We start from the raw sequence: 24,682 nt of genomic DNA, 5'->3' as shown, positions 1-24,682 counted from the left end.
ATCAAGGCAGATAGTAAAGAGTCAGTCAAGGATGCCCACTTTCCCCTATCCTATTCAATGTTAGCAATGAAGAGCGCACGCGCTCACACGATCATACACCGTTATCGCAACATATATAGTGCAGTGAGAAACATAACTAAAAAAAGTAATAAAGTAAATCGGCTGTGCCCTAGAGCCACCCCTGCCTGGATGGGTTGCTGAAATTTGAGTTCTGTATATAATAGTCTTGACACAAAGAAAGTGCAATGAATATTTTCTTCGAAAACTTTAATAATGGTATTTATTTTTTTTTTTTCGAGCAAACAGATACAAAATGATTTACAAAGTACTGAATAAAATGATTAAAATACAAAACATTATTACAATAGCCGAAATTCTGAATTGTAGTAACAATGTTTACACAATTATAGGTGGCCTGTAACAAATTTCAAATATGTATTACAATTAAATATTAAGAAGTATAGATAGAAAAGGCACTTACAAAAGAGAAATAAATTGAGAGGGGAAAACAAACGAATGATCGTGAAAGAGAGTCGGGAGAAAAATAATAGGAGAGGGGGGGGGGGTGGGAGAGAGTGGTACTCAGGAGAGATGAAACAAGATGGAGTGTATGAGAAAGTGTGAGAGAGCGGGTGAATCAAATAAATAAGAAAAAAGGGTAGTCAAGAGCTATACAAGGTATAAGAGATAAAGCGAGGGAGGCAGACAATTGAGAATAGAAAATATAATTCTCACAACTGGTAATACAATATACATGTCCATTGGATGGGTTAGCTCGTGCTTATATGGATTTTTTTTTTTAATGAAGGTCCAATTGATGGGTGAACTGAGTACATTATAAGGATCGAGAATTGTTGGATGTATGTATATACTGTTAACTGTCTAGGGGGTCTAAAGTAAGTAAAAACCGTGAAAAGAAGGGACATTAACTGCATGTTGCATGTATCCATATCGCAATTATAAATTAATTGCAAATATTTGTATATTATGAAAGATTATTTTGGGTCTTGTATTAACTTGAATCGTATTCATAATAAACAAAATCTGATTATCATAGTCTATTGATAATACTGCGCTCGTATACCATGTATCTATCGTGTATAAGATCATGTATTGTTCATGTAAATATTAGATGGGAATGGACCTTGATATGTGTAAATATACCCTAAGCATGCTAACACGGCTAAGGTCAATTATTTTCTAGGTACCATTCAAATTGCAACATGCTGCACTTTAAAGGAGATATGACCTTTTTTATTGTCATTGAGTTTATCTTTTTCTTTCTCAGGAAAAGATATGAAAATTATTATGGAAACAACTTTTTTCATGCACACAGTATAAACTTGTTAAAAGTGGAGCTGAGCTAAACATAGGTACCGAGTGTATTATTATGTCCAATAAAAAGCAACAAGTCAAAGTCCAACTAATATTGATTTATTTGCCCATATGACCTGATAGGTATTACCCAGAAAATGCAATGGCCGTGCATGGGAAATTAAAGAGAAATCTTAATAATTATTAAAATTTTTTTTTTAAGCGGATGATCATTATTGTTCATGACCACAATGAAAAGTAGTTTCCATCATGTTTGAGCGTTCTTCTAATTTAACACGATGTTAAACATCATTTAATATCATTTAATAAACAGTATTCTTTTAATAATTCAACGACATGAAAATAAACATAGAAGGCCTACAGTAAATTATATGATTGACAAGACTGTGAAAGTAATAACATGGAACAAACATTCAAGAAATGGTAACAAAAATCATAAATTTAGCCATCAACGTTTATTGATCCGCATTTTGAAAGACTAACTGATGTATAAACTGCTCTCCGACAGAAATATTTTTATTAACAATTTGTGTTTGAGTCAATTTAATCCAATTCGAAAAGAAAGGTTATAAAATAAATTCATTTGTGACAATCGCAGGCCTTAGAAATCAAACAAAATCCAAAAGTAAAAACGATGTGCCAAATGAGTCGATGGAAACTGTTGTCAAAATCATGAAGGTTCAAACTATATTTTCAAATCATTATTATAATCATTGGAAATGCATTCATGATTTTATTCAAACCTTGTATGTATAGTAGTAGGCCCTAGTGATATAAACAGTAGTAGTAGTAGTATTAGTAGTGGTAGGTTTTGAATGAAGGTTTGATTCGTCAGCCAGCCAGCACGAAATTAACTTGATTATTGTCTTTATATATATATATATATATATATATATAAACAAATGAAACATTTCAATGGAATTCTAGCCAAAAAGGAGATGTTTTCCCCTAGGATTACACGCCGGGCCTATGTTTCAAACTCGGTTTATTTTTCAGATTTATATTAGTGAAAATGAAGATAAGTCTATTAGATAGAATTGGATGGAAGGAGCTACATCTTCCCCCCAAAAAAAAAAAAAAAAAAAAAACTGAAAGAGGCTGAAAGATTGCAATTTTATGTATATCATCTAACCTAAATGAGGAAGTCTCCCGAATCATGGTTATAACATCAGAATATATAGAAGTTCGTAAAAGGAACTTTTCTCTTCATTGCTGTCAAAATTTAGCAGTCGTTTTATTTGCGACCGTGCGAGCGTTGAAAGATAACATTTCTACTATTGTTCGGTTTGACAATAGTTTTTTACCCTTTATTTGTCCTCCAAAAAGGGTGAGATTAGAGAAAACTTCCAAATGGTAATGCCACATAGGCAACTTTCAAACTGTCAAAAGTATAGAATGGAGTTCCCCCAAATAAAATACAGGAAGGATGTTTCAGAAACACACTGTGTTGGTTATGGTTGTAAGCAGAGGCGAACATGATCTTCATCGTCACCTTTTGGCTGTCCCCAAAAAGAACAAGATGAGACAAAAGAGTATTACAGTATTTATTATAGAGGGCGCGGGTTTTCAGTTTTGCACATGTTTAAAATACCAAATTTTTATTCCATGCATGTGAAATTACAGATTTAGCCCGCGTTACCACATGGTACGTCAAAAAAAATCCTTATTAAAACATATATGTGCATCCAAGTAGAAAACAAATAACTATGACTTGTGTCAAATAAATTTGGTTACAATCGGACAATTTGATAGCCTAGAACTTAGGGAGCCCTTTAAAGAACCTGCCTCAGTTATCCCATTCTTAAAAATAGTAAAATGCCCATGTCTTTAAAGGGTCTAGAAAGATATAATTGATTAAATTACCTTTTTTCTTTCCTTCAATTTTGCTCTTTTCTAAAAAAATCTACGTAATGTCATCTTTCTTCTGTGCTTCGTTTCCCCTTAAACCTCCTCTTTGAATCACTATAAGACAATGATTTTAAAATATACATAAAATATCGAATGTATTTACTTAGAATTTAACTGGATTCTGTAAGTTAAGTTGTGACTGAACGGCATGTAATTCATATTTTAGCGCACTCGTAATATTTTAGACGAAATGATTTTCAGAGCGAACAAATTGACCCGTAACAGCTTCAAGAGTCCATATTTTTAATTTTATTTTTATTTTTTACTCAAGTCATGCAAATTAGATTCAGGGCTTTGGAAAGCGCCATTGTTCACGCACTCTATATCCGTAACCTTGCACGTTCACTTCTTCATTATCAATGTTTTGTTTTTCTTAATGTTATACAACGAATGTTCATAATACCAGTGTATGGGGCTGTAAAATTAGCATACCCTGCACTGGTTCAAGTTTGAAGCAAAGAAAATGAGTAAATGCAATTAAATTATGTACTCCTACCGAGGACATCATTGATCCCGTCATTTTTTTTTCAGAATCAATGCGACTAGAAGTCAACAAACAATATGGATCGATCAATATCGAACTTCAAGGTATCGAAGCCACCAGGTTACCGGGAAGAAACATCAGACGAAGACAGCATCACTCCACCAGCTTCTCCGACTCATACCAACCCTCTCACCAACGACCATAGCGAGTATCAATCATCGGCGATTGATAACACTGATGGTGGTGGCGAACACGACAACGCGAAGAAGGTACCGCGCGCCGATCGCGATGACGTCGGCATCGCGAATGGGATATTCAATGATGACAAGGGAAGCAAGGTCAACTCCCAGGTAATCCTCCCCGTGGATGACGTCAAGAGAGACGGTTTGGGCGGGAAGAACTCGGCACCGGTTGACCAGAAGAAGGGTGACCAGGAGAAAGGCTTGGTCGATAAAGGAGTACCCGGAGAGAAGGGCGTGGCTGGTAAAGGGGTGCATGGGGAGAAGGATGGGGTGACGAATGATGCGATCCGTGGAAGAGTGCAGAGTAACGGAGGAACCGTGGAAGAGAACGGGGCACCACCAATCGAATCCAGTCATCACCTTGATCAAATGAAAGAGGTAAATCAAGTCAGGTTAGGGTTTGTGCTCGTTCCTTAACCCAGGGCCCGTCTTACAAAGAGTTACGATTGATCCAATCAATCTTATCACTATGCACTGTAAAAACTGTGTGGTGTTAAAACTGACACCAATTGGTGTTAATAGAGGACCACACCCTGAGGTGTTACAATTACACCCTAGAGATTGAGCATAACATAACATGTAACAACCAAAGGTGTTGTAATAATAACACCTATGGGTGTAAAACTAACACCACCGATTTAACACCGGTGTAAAAAGAACTGGTGTGGTCCTCTATGTGCACCGGTTAACACCACAGTTTTTGCTGTGTGGAAATCCATCAGTGTCATTTTTCTTCCTTCAGGAAATTTGCACAATGTCCTTTGGAAACAAAAAGAAGCACATTGAATTTTCGAGAAAACGATGAATGCATGAATATCCTTCATAGCTAGAAAATATTTTGAACAAACGTGCATAATAGATGTTGACGTTGCTGGTCGTCCATAGTTGCGATTGATCGGATCAATCATAATTCTTTGTAAGACAGGCCCTGATGACACAGTCATACCCATGAAACAGCTCCAAAGCGATCGATGGTATTGCATTGATAATAACGTATTCGCTTTGATCGGTCAGGTTGTTTTGATTGATGTGACCGCGCTACAATTAGAAGTTCGCTATTCAACGCAACAAAAGATTATTGTTACCTAATTGAGCACAATTATCCTACTAGACAGAAGAAAGGCCGACAAGTAAATCGTCCAAGACTAAAAACAACTCAGGCCAATTTTCACTTTCTTTTCTAGGTAGCAATTTCTCGAATGAAGTACCAGTTTTCTTCAAATCAAAGTAATTCAACACTAACAACAAATTTGAAAACAATATACTGGGAAAAAAAAGAATATTTCGGTTAAGAGTGTGATATCCCTTAACATTATTATTTTTTTACAATAATCGTAGTTAATCTTCGGTTTTATCGTCCCTCTTTCTCAACGTAACTATGTTTTAATATCTAAAGTTAGCTCCCTCTTTCTCGTCATTTGTTTCTCATTAAGATATTCAAGATGACAAAGCCTTTCGTCTTCCATTTTCAAATTATGATATCATACTTTATTGATGTCCTGTTTATACTGTTAATTGTTTGTTGATAAATGTGTTAGTATAGAATATAATTAGCTCCAAGGAGGTGGTTGGCATAAAATGCTTTATATCCAGTTCATATCTGAAAAGCCCAGCGGAACTTTGAAAGGATATTGCGAAAGAGCTAAAGTAACATTATCAAACTGCTTCATAATAGTTCATTAGATATGACAAAAGTAACTCTTGGTTAAGAACGTAAGCATAATGTACTTTCGATTCTTTTTCACAGGAAAGATGTTATTCAATGTGATGAATCTTCGTTTCTGATATCATTAATAATATGCCATTTTCCAGACCATCTTAGTTAAATTTCTCATTCTTAAAAAGTAAATGATATTTATCCTTACATAATTTTCATGAAAATTATTCCTTGGTCGACAGACTGGGCATAAAGTGCTTCAAAGCTCATATGCTTATTACCCACACATAAATTCTCATGTAAAGGACATTGTTTATAACAAACAAGACAATTTCCAAATGTTTGGAGAAATGTTGCATATGATCTTTATTAAAGATCGCGATTAGTTCTAGACTTCGGCCGTCACCAGATCGTCATCAAATCATGGACATTGTAGAAGTGCCTGGTTACAATTGGGAAAGTTCGCCAATAAATAGGGAAGGAGTGAGGGGGTTCTAGCTGGGGAAATTATATTAAAAGGTTAATTGATTTGAAACGGATCCAATAGACATAAAGTTGTACGAGCAACAAGGATTATTTTTTCTTTACATTGAATGTATACTCACTAGGACGGATTAATTATCATATTCGTGCAATAACTTGATAACTATAACATTTATAACATGGTATCATTGTCATTGTGATTTATTTGAATTCCATGGAAACTCAGGGGAAGATTGCATTCATACCCCGAGAGGGTAGCGAGGAACATCTTTTCTTGCTCATCGACGAGTTCGAAGAAGCTATGACGTCAAAAGAAAAGGGCGGGTCCGGTCGTGGCTTGGCAACGATATGGGCAAAGTTTCTTCCCATAGTTCTGTGTACCATCAGTGAACTAACCACTCTGAAGGTAGGTCTATATAGATCTGTAGATATATCAGAAAACCTTCTTTACAATACTGTGTTTTCAATGTGTGAGGGGGTGTGTGTGTATGTGTCAAAGGGTATTCTCACATAGTAGTAATTCATCACTTTATTAACATTCAAATCGTTCAAACGAAGGAATAAAATATATACAAACACAGAAGGAGCACCCAGGACATATCTGAGTAACAGAACAAGCAGGGCATACATAAATAACATAGATTATTAACATAATAGCATATACAATACATTACTATAGTTACTCCGAATCAAAATATTAAAACAAGCATGATATTATTATAAAGAAATACAGTGTGTTAAAGGAAAAAAAATGTGAAAGCAGTTGAGAAAAGAGAGGTGGAAGTTATAAAAGGGAGAGACAGTACATACAAAGGTGAAATAAAGAAAATTGAAGTGAGAGAAGGAATGAAAAAGGGGGAGAGTAAAAGAGAGAGGGAGAGGGGTGGGGACTGGTGGGAGAGATATATATATATATGTATAATTCTCACAGATAATTCTCTTTTTACCATTCAGGTCTTTCTATACTGTATGCTGTAAAAGTGTCGAAGGAATGATATACGTGAAAACATACCCTTTCTTTTATTTCAAACGACAGTGGGTCAAAGTATCTTTATCCTTTTAAATATAATTATATAATTATAACTGCATTTCTATAAACGCGACCACTGAATCCAAATCATTTGAATCTATTATAGTGATTCTTTGCAGGGTCATAATTTTTTAAGGTTTCCTAATTGACCAACATGACAAAGGGGTATTAACTAATAGACGTTTTAATCAGCCAAAATAAAAAAAAAGTAATGATGACATCATTAGCTTGAATGATTGTCTTGATATGATCGCACATTTTTTTTTAAATTTCATTTTTATATTAAAGAAAAATTGAGAGTTAGATAAAAATGATCAAAGAGAGGGAGAGAGATAGAGAGAGAAAAGGAAGCGGAGAAAATCAAATCCAGTCTAGAATTTATAACGAAGAAGAAGAGGAAGAAGAAAAGAAGTTGGGTAGCTGTAGTAGTAGTATAGAAGAAGTAGAAGTAGTACTGGTAGTAGTAGTAGTAGTAGTAGTAGTAGTAGTAGTAGTAGTAGTAGTGGTGGGTAGTAGAAGTAGTAGTAGCAGCAGCAGCAGCAGTAGTAGTAGAAGTAGTAGTAGTAGTAGTAGTAGAAGTAGTAGTAGTAGTAGTAGTTTGGTATTAGTAGTATAAGTATTTGTTGTAGTAATAGTCGTAGCAGTAATAGCAGCAGCAGCAGTAGTAGTAGTAGTAGCAGTAGTATTTGTAGTAGTAGTATTGTTGTAGTAGTAGTTGTAGTATGGTGATGGTAGTAGTATTTGTAGTAGTAATAGTAGTAGTATTTGTAGTAGTAATAGTAGTAGTAGTTGTAGTAGTAATAGTAGTAGTAGTTGTAGTTGTAGTAGCAGTAGTATGGTAATGGTAGTAGAAGTATTTGTATTAGTAGTAGTAGTAGTAGGGTAATGGTAGAATTATTTGTAGTACTAATAGTAGTAGTAGTAGTAGTAGTAATAGTAGTAGTAGTAATAGTAGTAGTAGTAGTAGTAGTAGTAGTAGTAATATTATTATTATTACTAGTAGTAGTAGTAGTAGTTTAGTGGTAACAGTCAGGATCGGAGGGGTTATTTGATTGGTAACAACAACAATACTGACCAGCGGAAAAAAATGAAATGAAGAACAACATCAGCTCAGTAGCAGTGACAAATTCATACATTATTATTTATGTTTCGTAGGATAAGGTGAAATACTACATGGTTGAGAATAGAAGCCTTCAGAAGGAAGTCCGACAGGTGAAAAGGGAGAGTGAAGACAGGTTTGTTCGAAAAAAGACTTATAGCTCTTCAAGATTTATATAGGCAGAACAAATAATCCGATAAGATTAAGACAGTATAAAACAAAAAGTAATGATGAATCTGGAATATATGTAATATATCACAGGGGCCGCGGAACGGTTTTCAAAGTGGGGGGGGGGGGGGCTGAGCCAAAAGTGGGGGGCTTACCATGCAAAAAATCACAATCATATGATCATTTTTACGTTTTTTACACGTTTTTTTAGTGGGAGGGCTAAAGCCCCCCCCCCCCTGCTTCCGCGGCCCCTGTATCATGTTTTATTATTATTTAAATAAATCATCGAGTCCAGCTAAAGTTTATTTTTCAGCATGTTGGTATTGTGATTTATACGTGCACTCTGTGCGAACAAGCCACGATGACCGACATGACCAGTCTTACAATTACAGTTATATTGATCCAATCAATCGTAACTCTATGGAAATCCACCAGGGTCATAATTTTTTTCTGAAGGAAATTTGCACACTTTCTGCTGTAACCACAGAGGCACACAGTAAATTTTCAAGAAAACGATGAATGCATGAATACATCATAGCTAAAATATATTTTGAACAAACATGCAGAATAGATGTTGACGTTGCTGGCCGTCCATAGTTGTGGTTGATTGGATCAATCGTAACTCTTTGTAAGACGGGGCCCAGGGTTAATTATTTCTTTGAATGGCGCTAGAGTTGTCGTTCCAAAGAAGCGTTTACAGCGGATTATTATCATTGTTTTATCATATCATATTTATTAACTTGTATTTATAGATATATCATATATTCATCCATCAATGATTAAGATATATGTTCCACTCATTAATTGATTCTCTGAGATCAAATCAACCATTGAATAACTGATGTTATTTCCATCTACCAGAAATGATAAAGATGCTAGCGGTGGTACCAAGACCCCAGCGGTAATCAAAGAGGTAGGTTAAAGCACATCCCTCTCCTTTACCTAATTCGTGTTGCTGTGCATTCATAAGACTTTCTTTTGTTATAGATTAGGAACGTAATCAATGGTGTATGTATAATGTCGTCATAGTCTTTGTTGCTATGAAAGGCAATCAGCACTTTTGTGTTCATTATTTTTGGCTCATATTCTATTGATCGAGAATGATGATATCTTATTTATGAATTCGAATAAAAGTCTATTCTAAAGTGTCACAATTGCGCTAAAGTAAGCTAGATCGGATCTAAGGGGGGGGGGGGGCACAGGGGGTATGTGCCTCTCCCCCATTTGTATTTGTTAATGCTTTTATCTATTGTCATTCATCATCCTCGTCATCATCATCTAACACTCGTTTCCTGGTCATTTTGGACTCTGGAATATAGCTTATAGTACCATCCCTTTATTATCCAGATTTCCTAGATATGAAAATAGTGAACTACTCTTAGTCATGATACCATTTCTAGAGTGCTCTTCCTCCGGGATGAAAAACAGGAACTCAAATCCCCAGCCCTAAATAGTCTAGCTTCAACTGACGTCATTGTGGGCACTGTGGGTGAATAGCAAAATAATCAGTCCGTATGCGTTTTTCGGGGATTCCCCTTATTTTTGGCATATGCCAGTATTTCCTTATATTCAATTATGACCATCTGTTGGCTTGTGACCATTAATGCATACACTCTAAATTACAGGGATTTAAAATAAGTCCAGACGGACTGCAGTTAGGGAGCAATCGATTTCTGGATTCAGTTTTAATCCTAAAGACTTAAATTTAAATCTCAAATGATTTCAATTAAAATCTTTCGCGATTTAAAAATGAATCTTCTACACACACGTCGTTGTTGTTTCTTTTAAAGACTTGCAAAACTGTTTCATGTTTCATGATACCATTTTCTGGATTAAGATACAAAAACACCATTGACAGGACGTAAACAGTGGATGATTTTAAGTCCGGTGTTGGCCTTGGTGTTGGTGTTGAAATTTGGATTGCTTCCCCTAGCTCCAAAACTTATTCAGAGTTTGTAAAACTGATCCAGATCACATAATATTGACATCTCAAAAACTAGTGAGTGATTTTTCGGGACCATCATCATTTTATGTTTGTGTTATAATCGTGTAAAAATTGACCCAACACCAACATCAGGGGACTCCCCTTTGAAAAAAAAAAATCAGTTTTGCTGAAAAGGTTTTGCACCCTCTGACAGGAAATAGATTCATTCATTCATTCAATCAGTCAATCAATCAATCAATCAATCAATCAAAGCTTACCAGTGACTGCAAAATCTTACATAGTAAAAAGCAAAACAAATCATTTAACAACGTAAGTTATTTTTAATGTAAACCATGTCATAACGCTAAAGGAAATGATATAGCTTTTGAACAGGGAGTTTGATTCAGCTGAAAAAACATGAATTCACCAAACTGCCTTCTTGAACCAGGTGTTAAACGATAAAAACGTATCAAAACACGGGTGTCTGGAAAACGAAGACCGAAGACCGAAGACCGGGGACACGTATCACACTCGTGTGAAAGCGTTTGTAGTTCACGCACGAAGTGTGTACAAAGCAGTGCAAAGTGTGTACAAAACACGTGCGCGGGTTAGAATGGACTTTGGACCTTGCCCCCTACACATGTTCTCCCATTGACATAACGCATGTCCCCGGTCTTCGTTTTCCAGACCTGTTGTTGGGTGTCTGGAAAACGAAGACAGAAGACCGGGGATCGCATCCGTCTAGCTAAAATAAACCATTATGATATTCAGATCAAATTCAGGAATATTCTGATATTGGATATGTAATTGGTTATGATTGGTTGATAAGTGATTAATTGTATGGATATCGTGATGTGAATATGATAATTGATTGAGCAATATTAATCACGCTCAGCTGGCCTTAAAATTTTACTACCATTGACATAACGCATGTCCCCGGTCTTCGATCTTCGTTTTCCAGACCTGTTGTTGGGTGTCTGGAAAACGAAGACAGAAGTCAGGGGATCGCATCCGTCTAGCTAAAATTATATTCAAATCATGCAAATTCAGGAATATTCTGATATTGGATATGTAATCAGTTAAGATTGGTTGATAAGTTAATGATTAATTGTATAGATTTCGTGATGTGAATGATAATTGATTGAGCAATATATCACGCTCAGCTCAGCTGGCATGAAAAATTTTACTACCATTGACATAACGCATGTCCCCGGTCTTCGATCTTCGTTTTCCAAACCTGTTGTTGGGTGTCTGGAAAACGAAGACAGAAGACCGGGGACACGCGTAATGTCAATGGTAGTTGCAAATGGCAGTTAAGTTGAGACTGCTTGTACGTGATTGCGCAGTTATAATTGTTATGTATTAATTATGCCCTAGCTGCATATCCTTACAATTAATCATTAACTTATCAACCAATCATAACTGATTACATATCCAATATCAGAATATTCCTGAATTTGATCTGAATATCATAATGGTTTATTTTAGCTAGACGGAATGATCCCCGGTCTTCTGTCTTCGTTTTCCAGACACCCAACAACAGGTCTGGAAAACGAAGATCGAAGATCGGGGACATGCGTTATGTCAATGGGAGAACATGTGTAGGGGGCAAGGTCCAAAGTCCATTCTAACCCGCGCACGTGTTTTGTACACACTTTGCACTGCTTTGTACACACTTCGTGCGTGAACTACAAACGCTTTCACACGAGTGTGATACGTGTCCCCGGTCTTCGTTTTCCAGACACCCTCAAAACACTATCATTTTATAGAGTTTACTAGTAAAGCATGTAGAAGGCCCATTATCGGTGTGTTGCAATAGCTAATGTGGCTAAAGTGATGTGAAAACATAGTAATGTTCTTAAAGAAAAGAAAAATAGAACCAACGCTATAGTGATTAATTTTGACTCGACACTGTATATTTGTATATAAAATAAGAGTTACACACTAAACCCATGTTTTTCCCCAGTTATGATGTTAAATTCAGGAATTTAAATTAAGGAAGGTGTCGATTCACTAAAAGTTGTAAGTCTAGAAATTATTAATAATACAGTATAATAATACTGTTTCACGTCGAAAATTAATACTGGTATTAATTTCATATCCTAGTCTACCCAGAATGGGAAAGCACCATCAAGCAACGTTACGTCTGAGAAACCTCAAAAACAAGCTCCAGATAAAGATGACCAGACGACAAGAGAACTGAAAAAGCTTCGGAGTCAAAATAAAGAGGTATGGTAAATTACCACCGGCTGTAATCTTTGTTTGTCTATACAACCAGTTCGTTTGCCTATATACCATATGGTCTAATAGCCTTTACTCCCATTTACCATTTTGCATAAATTCCATGTTGGTTATACCCATTTCGTCTAGTATTTACTAGATTTCGCACATAATGGTTGAATAAATTATGATTTATTTCTTAATTTGACAAAGTGCAAAATATTAAGTCTAACAAGTAGAAATAAAACTGTCTGTGCATTACACTATTAGACCAAGCGATGTTGGACCAAATGGCTATTAGACTAAATTGATAGTATGGCCTAGCCCTAGACCAGGTGGGTGTAGTCATCATGGCAATAGACTATCTGAGAATTAGACCATCTGCTGGTAGACCAAGTGTATAAAATCCATTTACATTGATCATGTTGATAGGAATGAGTACACTGTAAAAACTGCGGTGTTAGAACTGACACCAATTGGTGTTAATAGAGGACCACACCCTGAGGTGTTAAAATTACACCCTAGAGATTAAACATAACACCAAAGAGTGTAAATGTAACAACAAAAGGTGTTGTAATAACACCTATAGGTGTAAAAATAACACCAACAATTTAACACCGGTGTAAAATAACTGGCGTTGTCTTCTATGTACACCGGTAAACACCACAGTTTTTGCTGTGTAGGCCTATGTCGCACTGTACTTTAAACAAAACATTTGCGATATGCAATTCAGGGACCCGATCACCGTAAATCTTTTTTTTTTTGGGGGGGGGCATTTTCGGACGTGAAGTATCAAATATTGTAAATTGTCATATTTTAACCTGGAATCACTTTTTTTTATCAAATTCATAAATATATCAATATTATCAGTTTGAAAATATAATAAGATATAAAAAAAGACGATTGTGAGACATCATTAACAGTAATGGCACATCACCCGTATTGAGCATTTAGTCGTAGCCTCGTATTTGACATACGACTGTGATTTCATTTTCATAGTCTTGTTTCATTCTTATGTTGGTTTTTATGATACCAAGAGTACAAGTAAAGCAAACCAACTAATTCATTTCTATAATATCCGCCATTTCATTTTCGCTGAATCAATAGCTCCAGCGAGTCAATCACTCGTGGGAGAAGTACTGCAAGAAACTGATAGACAAGTGTGAGATCGACCTGAAGAAGAAAACGGCCCAACTGGCTGCGTCAGAAGAACGACGCAAGGACCTTCAGAAAAGATTGGATGATAAGTTCAAAGACTACGACCACACACTTCTTCTTGCCAAGCGCTCTGAAGGGCAATGCAAGGTGACATTGGCAGAGGAACCTGCTCTCATTACTCCCTTTTCTCTTTGTTGAATATTAGGGATATTACCTCCTTGTTTGAAACAAAGACGTTATTTTACTCGACCCAAGTGAGGCGAGTGGGTACCCACTACCCAGTAGGAAGAAATCCCTCGAATGTTCGAGAGCCCGATCAAAGTAGCCGTGCTTAAGGTCGTGTGGTCCAGTGGTTAGGGGTTAGAGCATTGGACTCATAATCGCAAGATTGTGAGTTCGAATCCCAACTCTGCCATTGTCTCCACTTTGATAAAAAGACCCGAGAGTGATATCTGTCGTCTATAACGTTAGCCACTATGACTGATTAACCTAGACGTAAAATGTTTCATAGGTATAATTGGTTATATACCAGCTTGGCGTTTACCAGCAAAATGTTGTCCTGCCGAGTTCCTACAGGAGAGTTAAGCTGGGGTAATAATATCATGGTAGGCAGGGCCCTCTGGAAGAACAGTTTTAGGAACTGAAGTGGCTACCCTGGTTAAGTCATGGCGTTATTATTATCATCATTACTATTTTTATCATTATCATGATTATTATCATTATTATTATTATTATTATCATTATTATTGTTATTATTATTATCATTTAGATTGTTGTCATAATCATCATTACCATTGTAAAAAAAATCGTTTAAGCGGGTAAATAAAGCTATTAGCATTATTACTTAGCATTTATTTTAAAGCTATTTAGTTTTTTTTATCCAAGTAAATTTACAGGAATAATGATATATGTGAATACGTTGGGTTCTGAACTAGTTACCATTGCTATGTTTATACCTTCTCCTGATGCCAAATAATACAATAGGCTGCCGCTGAGCAATACAAGAAGGACAGAGACGCCTTCCGATTGAAGTATGACGAAATGACAACAAAGCTGCGAGATTGGATCAAGGAAAGAGAGGATAAGGATAAGGAGATCCAACGTCTCAACAAGGTATTTATGATCAGTTGTCATTAGCAAATTAAAATAATAATGTATTTCCCATAATAGAATCCGAAGTTAATTATGAATTTGAAGACTGTATAAATCATAACATAAAAATTGTAATTACCACAGTTTCATTAACCCCCCCCCCCCCCAATTTTAACATTGCTAATGGGTGGGATAGGCTTCGTAAAAATTCAAATTTGTTTCATTATCTTAAATGGAATTCATAGTTTGGTGACACATTCGCAGTCATTGCCAAGCAGATAATCACTGCAACTGAAAGTGTGAAATTGCAAAATATGTCAAAACATTATGAAGCTTCAGCAGCGGCCCTCTCCTACTGAATTCCATCCCATATACAGGTAGTGGAGCGACAGGCAGCACAACCACCATACGGAAACATGACTTATGTCAAAGAAGACCTGGAGGGATGTCTTGGTCACCCGAAGACAACCAAGAGGGCGCCACGTGAAATGGTAAACGGATCACCTGTGAAAATCTATCAAAATCTTGATGATGATGATGCAGAGGTCACCAAGAAGGAGAAGCAGGCTAGAGAGTCAGCAGCACGTCCGAAATCGCCTCGCTCACCACCCAAATCACCATCTGCAGAACCACCGAAAGGCAACCCCTTGACTTTGGGCAAGGACGAACTCAAGGATCAGATTGAACTCTACCGTCAACAGGTGAGGTCCTACTTTTGCCCATTGATTTTATATGACATTGACAATGGATCGTAATGTACATTCTAGGATATTCCGGTTTAAAGTTTCATGATACTCCCAACGATTCCAACATAAGCCCAATTAGATCATTATGATTTAAGGAATATTTATAGATTTAGTAAGCCTATCAATTAAAAGCTTGCCTTACCTTTGAAGTAGGTGAAAGTGCTAGAATCGCTGCCATTCTCCTGCACATATAGAGGGTCGACAAAGAGAACGATCGGGGAGAATATCATTGATGAAGAAGACGCAGAATACGAACGGACGTCAATGCAGGAGAGAAGACAGGACCCTGATGACAGGATGAGGATTCTGTCATCACATCATAACGGCAACGTAATGACATCGTAATAATATCGTAATGGCAAAGGAAGTCGCATTTTCCACGTAGATATCCTTGAATTTTCAATTTAAAGATGACGAAAGATGACGAATGGCGAGGGAGGATGAAAAGAGCGGCAATAAAATAGTGAAGAATAAAAGCGTACGAAAATGGTGAACAGTGAGGAAAGTCAATGGACGGACGACACGTGGCAAGGAACAACGGGGAGTGTTTAGTTAGCTTCGATGAACGGCGAGAGAATGTCGAAGAACGGCGAGAATCCTGGAAGAACCGTGTGGATAAGTGGCGAGGAATGATACAGAACTGCGAGGATTTGCATGAAATGGCTCGAGACAGCGAGGATCGACATCTGATAGGAACCCAAGTAAACGGCGAGGAATTGGGATGAATGGAAAGAAACTGTAAGTCTGTAATGGAAGTTAACAACGAGGAACGTTATCAACGGTTATTACGAAGAGCACGTCAGCCAACGGCGATCGGAATACGGAAAACGTAAGAATCGGAAGTCAATGACCATGACGAAGAGCGCAGTAGGAAACGGCGAATGGTGGCAAGTCGGTCATGGTGACATAGCTTAATAAACATCGGGCAATGGTGAAAAGCTTTGAAAACTTATAAAGAGTGGATGCATAAGATCCATGGAAGTGGCCAATGAGATGTCCAATACAATTATTGTCCATAGCTAATATTCTTCTTTAACATAGGCCTTATATTTTGAATGAGTTAGAGTTTCGATGTTGATTTTCTATCGCATCTGTGTGTGTGTAATCATGAGGAGGGTTTTAATCAGATGTGATTATTTACGTCTGGACCGACATTTAACGTCACCATCCGAAAGACGTTACCCGAGTCTCGGACCTGTGTATCAATTCGTAACTTTCCCATGTGGGTTGGATCACAGGCGCACCCTGCACCATCCAGTTGTAAAAGATACTAATAAGACGTTCCTTCCGTCAAGTTGGCTTCCATTGTCAATTGCATCGATGAAGACGATTTCTTTAATCATCCATTAAATTCTGGAGAGAAAAACTTTTATGACTTTCTTTCAAGAAAGGATACTTTTAATCGGGAATGAGAAACGCATGATGCATAATTTTTATGAAACGTCTAAATGTCGCAGATGTCTGTAACCGTAGATGTTCCGAACTTCAATATGTTGAGGATCGGTGTCTTAGTTGAGTATGGGAGGTAAAAGTACCTCCATTCAAGCGAATTCACCATCATTGGTGACTGATCTTCTAAATAAGTAAACTGAAATGAGCTAGTTCTGTGCCTTTCGTCGGTTCTTATAATGGTTTGATTCTTACGAAATTATCGGAATGAAAAAAGGAAATAATTATGCAAACATATAATCTAAAAACAAGAACGTCTCATTTGGTGTGATTCTTAGTATTTCCAAGAGTTACGAGATGGAGATGTATTCGGGATTTTTTTCCTTTTTCCATTTCAAGCAAATTCTCAGTATTCCTATGCAAAACTGTTTAGCTAAGGTTTATAAAATATAAAGATAAAACCTAACAAAACCACAAAACTGTCAGAATTCGAGATTCGATCAAAAACGTATATTGGGCAAGAATGGGGTATTTCCTATTCCTTTCACAAATTCCTTGAACATGTTGAATGTGTGTTTATGTTGCATGATTGTGTAACAAAAGTAATGAGTGTAAAGATGGGTGTATAATATAGTGGTTTCCCAGGTATACACTATCAGCTTTAACGTTAAAAAAGAAAAGAAGTTGATTTACAATAATGTTTTCCCATTTCAAGCATATTCTCAGTATTCCTATGCAATCACTGTATAGCCAAGGCTTATAAAATATAAAAATAAAACCTAACAAAACCAGAAAAGAAAATTCGAAATTCGATAATGAATCAAACACGTATGTTGGGCAAAAACTAAAGGGGTTATTTCCCTTTTCTTTTCACAAGTTACCCTCGAACATGTTGAATATATATTACTGTTGCATAATTATGTAACAAAAGTAATGAGTTTAACGGTGGGTGTATAATAAAGTGGTTTCCCGGGTAAACACTATCAGTTATAACGCTAAAAAATAAAAAGAAGTTGATTTACAAGAAAAATAAATTGTGTTCGTGCACATCAAAGCAAAGACATACAAAGATCTGTTATAGAATGAACGCTGTTCAAGTCCCATGAAGTAAGGGGGAATTCAATCTCTCATGTCTCCAAACCTTTAACATGTTTAATTCGATTTATAAATTCTTAACCTTTAGTTAAACTTTCCTTCTTCACTCCATAATGCCATCATTAGTTTTATGACATTAGGAATTGGATAACAATTTCTTTTAAAAAAAGAGAAGAAAATACCACACATTTGTTAAGTTGTATCATATATAGTGAGTTGTGAATATAACGGAAACCCCCGAATCGTTGCCCCTATGACGAAATAAGGTGTTGCATCTTTACGATCGTGGCGATTACACCCGCCATAGCACGTTTCCAGGAAACTTCCATCACTTTCATCATCACCACTTGTCCATTTGCACGATTAATTAACCGCAATGGAATTTACCACTTTAATAACATATACCCTCACATCAATCATGTCACTGTAAGTGATATTCCATGATGTAATGTACTGTCATGTACAACGCAATTGAACCTTCCCCCAAAGTTCTAATGTCATCATGATCATGAAGAAATAGAAAAAAACAGACAAAAAAGTAGAAAAGGAAAGGAAGGAAAATGAAAAGGAGGGAATTATTTTCTGTATATTAGGTCAAAATACATATTGCAAAATTTGATTTCAGTTTAAAAGTGTTATATACAATGCTTTGTCGAAATATCTTTCTTATTTTAAGGTTTTTTTTATAGCAAGTACATGACTTGTGATAATTGAAAGAAAAATCTATTTAATCTTTCAGATCATCTGAAATACAATAATCGTCGATTTGATTTGGATTCTCGATTTATTCCGATTTCGATTATACGTGAACATAACTGTAGATGTGCGATTAATGAAACCCAATCGCGTTTGTAAAATTAAATAACTATTATTTTACAAGAAAACAACCAAATTTACGCTTATGCCCGTTTATTGTCTGTATCTGTTGACTCTTACACGTGGTATCTATGCTTTCATCCAACACAGTCAATTTAGTGTCATGCCTGATGAATTGAATTGTATGTAACAATAGCATGACCGCAGTATTCATTTGCTTATCTCTTCTGCATTTTTCAAATATTCTATATCACTCGGTCAATGTTTACTGTCATTCCTGCGAGGGTTATCACGGAGCAAACAATCGCATGGGATTCCCCTGTGTTAAATTTTAATATACTTTACCATTATGGCTATTGAATTAACCCAATTTGTGGTTCTATAATTATCTGTCTTGTGACTTTGATAAACAGACCCAGCATGCCCGGTCATGCCGGCAGTAGACATGGTAGATGAGCTAAATCATTATTATCCCGATAGTTATATTTCATCCCCCCCCAAAAAAAAAAAAATCGATATAGGAAATGTTTGGTTTTAATATTACTCGTTATTACTCGATTGACGTTTGGCAGAAGAAAGAAAATCGTTAAAATAGATCATGCACAAAACGGGGAAAAATAGTGGGTGTGTGTGTGAAAAGAGAGAAAAGGATAAAAATTTTGTATTGTTTGATGATCTGATATAGTTATTCTTTCAATTTAATCAAAATAACATGAAATAAACATGTATTTTCTCCCATTTTCACAAATAACATTTTAATACAATTTATACGTAATATGAACAATCCTTCATTCTTTAAGTTATGTATAATGCTTAACCCTATTCTATTTTATCATTTTATCATTGTATGTCGTTCTCTAGTAATGCCTGCCTTAATGACCCAAAATATTTCATAGTTGATTTATGGTCATAGTCTGATGGAGGCGAAAATTTGGATATTCTAACCTGAAACTTTTACACTTTAAGCATGTTTTTTTAAACAAAGAACACACTGTGTATCTTGCCAATCAAATAAAGCGAGGGCGAAGCGCGAGCTGGAATATATTTTTTATATTCCCGTACGAAAGCTGGATATTTTAAGCACTTCTTAAAAAACCCACTTTTTATGTGTTTTTTTTTTATAAAACTTTGTTCATGACGTGACAGAAAGGCCGTGACAAGGCTTTGATTTGAAGAATATAGGGACCGCGAAAGCGGGGTGGGCTGGGGCTTCAGCCCCCACTTTTTCCAAACCGTGTACAAAAACGTAAAAATGATCATAATGATTGTGATTTTTTGCATGGTCAGCCCCCCCCCCCCACACAAACAAACACACTTTGAAAACCGTTCCGCGGCCCCTAGAATAACTCCGAATCATAATATTGATCTTGTATGAACAAATTGAGGACGACAGTGCTCATTATTTTAATATTTCATTGCTAAATTTTCCAGATCGATGTGTTCCGAACGGATTTCATCCAAGAGAGGCACGACCGAGAGAAGGCAGTTGGTCAGGTGGATTCTTTGAAGAAAGAACTGGAGAAGACAAAGAAGAGACTGGAAGAACTGCAACAGGTATGTCACCCACTGAAATAATTGATTTGTCCATCCCTCCAGAACCCCCACCTCCCCCTCCCACACACACACACCTTACACATTGTGGGGATCCCGTTTCAGAAAACGTTAATATCAGTCAGTGGCTTTTGGGGAGCGTTCCATGAAAGGACTTGTCAGACGCTTTATCAGACAGTTACTATGGTAACAGTGCCTCTCAGCCAATCAGACAACTTGTCGGACAAAAATGTTGATGAAATGCTCATTTGATACAAACACCTGTTTGGTTGGTTTTCAGCAAATTTACCGCTTGATCATATTGTTTGTGATAATAGATTTTATGAAACATGGGTCCGGTCAGCAGCGTATCTGGGGCGGGCGTATTTTTTTTTCATCATAAGCATGATAAGTGGTGGAAAAACGCAACCGGGGGCAATGGGGGAAGGGAGCTTTGGGGGCATGTGCATCCAGTGCTGTTTTAGGGGACGCAAAATTGATAAAAGGGAGAAGGAATTTTTTTTTAATAAGGGAAAAGGGAAAATGGACTAGCAAGTGTGTCCTGGTGACAACCGAAGAATCTGCATGCGCCAGAGTTTGAAGGGGAATTTTAGTGCCTACTCTTGGGTCAGATGGTGCCGGATTTTCTCAGTAGGTGCTTCATTCAGTCAAATTGTCGGATGGGATGATTTGCATAGTCCAATCAAACCAACTCTATCATTCCGCCCCGTATCCCCGGGCCCGGCAGGGGTTTTTTTTTACCGTACGAGAGATCGAATCGTTTTTAGGCCTTTAGACGAATGAAACAATCGCAATATCATAGAGGCGGGGGGGGGGGGGGTGGACATAATCAGGGGTCCGCTTCACAAACAACTTACGATTATGCATTTTCCTTTATGGTAAAAAAAAATGTTAAGCAAGCAATTAAAACAAGGTTTTCACGCTGCTCACCTGTCGTTCCATAATAACGTTACCATGATAATCTTAATTATGAAAGCATAAATCCTGCTATATACATTTTGTCGTTTCATTTTTTTTATTTGAATCTCAGAACCGAATTGAACACGATTTCCTTGGACTTGGACAGGACTACACACTAAGGCTACCACGTGAAGAAACAAAGGTACGAAACATAAACTCGACAACCAATATTCTTGTATCATTTTTACATGAGTGGATTATAAATAAGCCTTTTACTATAGAAATGTTAAGTTATTTGCCAAGCGCGGTATGAAATTGGCTTGGGAAAATACATCTTGCCATGACCATGAGAAGAGAGTATAGGGTGACGAAAGGCATGATTGCTTTGTGTAATGTTATTATAATGGTAGAAAAATTAGAAATACTTCGCAGGAGAGTTGGTGAATGTTTGTGCATAAATACAATCAGGTAGAATTGTAGAAATAAGCATCCCTCCACGCTCCACCTCTCTATATCTCTGTTTTTTAGCCATAAGGTTTTTATGACCTTTGACATAGTCCTATGGCCGAGTTAAAAAGGTTTAATATTCTCGGGTTTTATTAGGTGCCCGACTTCATCAAACATGTAAAAGTCCGGGGTTCGATTCTCTGCATGGCACTGATACAAATCCTGAGCGTTGTAGGCCATACACTGCAAAAACTCTGGTGTTGATTTAACACCAACAAGGAATCTTTATGCCACACCAAACTCCGGTGTTGATTTAACACCAACAAGGAATCTATATACCACACCAGAGAAGTGTTAAACAACACCAGTTTCGTTTTGGCCTGTGCACCAGATAGGTGTTTATACAACACCAATTAGTATTAAAACAGCATCGGTTTGATTCCAAACTGGTGTTGTTTCAATACTTCTCTGGTGTGGACATATATAGATTCCGGGCTGGTGTTAAATCAACACCGGAGTTTTTTGCAGTGTGAAATCTCCATTGCTCTTTTCTCAAACAATATGAAAGAAATTAAAATAATTTAGGAATTATTGATACCACCATTAAAAGCCCACGTCATGCGTTATTGGAAGCAGAATTTAGATTTTCCTTATTTTAATCAAACTTTGCCTACCCCCTTTTATTTAGATGCTCCGAGGAGGGGGGAGACACATGGGCAATGGGAGACAGTATGCCTTTCAGCATTACGTGGATCTGCCTGAGGTGAGTTCATTTCTTGTCACGAGTTTGAAAGAGGGCGTCGATCCAGGGTGGGGGAGGGGGCCGGGAGGCGATTGGCCCAATGAAATATGGGGGCAAATATATCGATTAGTGCACCCAATAATATTTACAACTTGAGAAAATTGTAATGTGCAATCCAAATATGGTGATGATGAAGATGATGATGATGATGATGATGAACAACATTAATAGCGCCATTCATCTGTAAAAACATTTAAAGGCGCCGGCTTCAAAAGAAGATCAGTAAAGTCCCAAGATAGGTCCACCAAAATTTTGATTCTGGTCATACCTCATGCGCTAAATGCTGACGTAATCAGCAAGCACTATGCCACAAAATTCCCATTTTCTCTTGCATTTTTGTTTTTATCTCACCACGTTTTAGAACCACGTATACTCTGTGATCGAAGACTAAGCGAGTGAGTAACCACATAGCAGAGTCTAAACCCCCTTCAAAGGGCTTCAAAGTGGGGATCAACCTCTACTTCACTTACGACTTCGGAGACGGCCAGGGTAATGGAGGTCGTCCTGCAGGATGCCGGGAAGGCGCCTGCGCCACGCTGCGCTTTCTCTACGGAGACGCAGTGATGGAATCCCTGACGGCGTCAGTGACGCCACTGGCCTTGTGTAACTTATGTTCCTACGTTCTTAATAATGATCGAAGACGTAAACCTAAGCGATTGCGTCCAAGGTTCGATTTTTGGCGACGTTATACGGCAGAATGCCGTTGTCCACTTCATACGATATTAATGACCTTACGAGAGTTTCGATTTAGTATATTTAAACATACGTTGTCATGACATAAGCTAAACGTACCCCGTATTTCCGCCCTTATGTAGGCTAAGCTAAAGTTACCCATTGTTATGTTATTGACCCCTCTTATGTAACCTAAAAATAAACGCTTTAAGAGCGTGATGTGATACTGCCATTACAAAATTATATATTAAGTTAGAGAAATTTACCGATAATATGTATCTACTTGCCGGTTTTTGTTTTTGGCATTGTCTATCCCTCGCTTTTTATTTGCAATTCGCTAATTACCCTTGATTATTGTGGAATTTTCATTTGCGATCCCTCACCCCCCCCCCCCCTCTCCTTCATCTCTCTCTCTCTCTCTCTCTCTAATTTTAAGCTTTATTCTGCATGACCTATATGATTTTCTTTCGAATGAACTCCTTTTTTTTACCACATTGACGATGTCGATAATATGGAGTCAATATTTTATAAATACATGTACATGTAGTTTAAGGCCATTATGAATAAGCGTATATACAATAATTATTGTTACGTCATTGCAGAATTATGATCAATAATGATGTATAAATGATAACTTCATTATCCTGATTGTATTTACATTTTCAGCACAAGTTGATATCTCTTCACATTTGTGAATTACATGCGATTCCTGCACGGGATCACAAAGTATTATTTTATGGTTGCGTCAAAATAATTTTGGCTGCAATTCTAGAAAAAGCCGATATTAATTGAATGGGGGTACTATCATTGAAAAATAAAGGATTCACATATAAACACATTAAAACAAACTTAGCAAAATTTAAGAAACGAAAAGAACGAGCATTTTGGCCTATATGTTATGCTAAGGATAATAAATGGCTTGAGGATTGTTCTATGAAACAAAAATTATTGTAAAATATAAAATTTTCTAAATGTGCACGAGTTAAATTTACGAAATGTTTTTCTGTGAATGTTGTACTTTCACGGTGTTTATATAATTCCCACATGTCTGGTGAAAGTTTTGATGACCAAGAGGGTCATATTCCTGAACATATACACTCTCAAAATGTTGGGCAACATACTGTCCACACAACATTTGGTTAAAAATTTATCCAACTATGGGTAGTTTTCAACCAATACTGTGTCGTTTTCACACAAAGCACACATTATTGGTTTACATGGTTTAAAACTACCCAGAATTTGTCCAGTTGTCCATTTTTATCCAATTGTTGTGTGGACATTACGTTGCCCAACATTTTTAAGACTGTCCATTTTTAGTGGTTATGGGAATATCCCTTTCGTGGCCATCGAATATGTTTATATTTATTCTACGAAAGATATACTCTATCGTTCCTCTACATGTATATATTCTCAGTTGTACGCGGAATTTTATTCTTGTAACATTTCGATGATGCTGTGGTCATG

General features: G+C 36.8%; 1 protein-coding gene across 2 annotated transcripts in view; it reads left to right on the top strand.

Annotated features, from left to right (window-relative positions):
* Nucleotides 1-23,616, top strand: part of LOC121431859 — a 38,542-nt gene extending 14,926 nt beyond the window's left edge. For both annotated transcript variants that reach the window (XM_041629628.1, XM_041629629.1), the window contains exons 2-13: nucleotides 3,775-4,347; nucleotides 6,336-6,515; nucleotides 8,295-8,374; nucleotides 9,268-9,319; nucleotides 12,437-12,559; nucleotides 13,658-13,855; nucleotides 14,693-14,821; nucleotides 15,178-15,501; nucleotides 20,278-20,400; nucleotides 21,428-21,499; nucleotides 22,433-22,507; nucleotides 22,908-23,616. In XM_041629628.1, the coding sequence (XP_041485562.1) occupies nucleotides 3,805-4,347; nucleotides 6,336-6,515; nucleotides 8,295-8,374; nucleotides 9,268-9,319; nucleotides 12,437-12,559; nucleotides 13,658-13,855; nucleotides 14,693-14,821; nucleotides 15,178-15,501; nucleotides 20,278-20,400; nucleotides 21,428-21,499; nucleotides 22,433-22,507; nucleotides 22,908-22,937 (1,929 nt within the window). In that variant the 5' untranslated portion in view covers nucleotides 3,775-3,804 and the 3' untranslated portion in view covers nucleotides 22,938-23,616. The remainder of the gene's footprint in view (nucleotides 1-3,774; nucleotides 4,348-6,335; nucleotides 6,516-8,294; nucleotides 8,375-9,267; nucleotides 9,320-12,436; nucleotides 12,560-13,657; nucleotides 13,856-14,692; nucleotides 14,822-15,177; nucleotides 15,502-20,277; nucleotides 20,401-21,427; nucleotides 21,500-22,432; nucleotides 22,508-22,907) is intronic.
* Nucleotides 23,617-24,682: the final 1,066 nt, after the last annotated feature.

The sequence above is a fragment of the Lytechinus variegatus genome, chromosome 18, assembly GCF_018143015.1.
Source record: "Lytechinus variegatus isolate NC3 chromosome 18, Lvar_3.0, whole genome shotgun sequence".
Classification (NCBI taxonomy): Eukaryota; Metazoa; Echinodermata; class Echinoidea; order Temnopleuroida; family Toxopneustidae; genus Lytechinus; species Lytechinus variegatus.
Note: the sequence above shows the minus strand (reverse complement) of the source record. Positions and strands in the feature narration are given on the sequence as shown.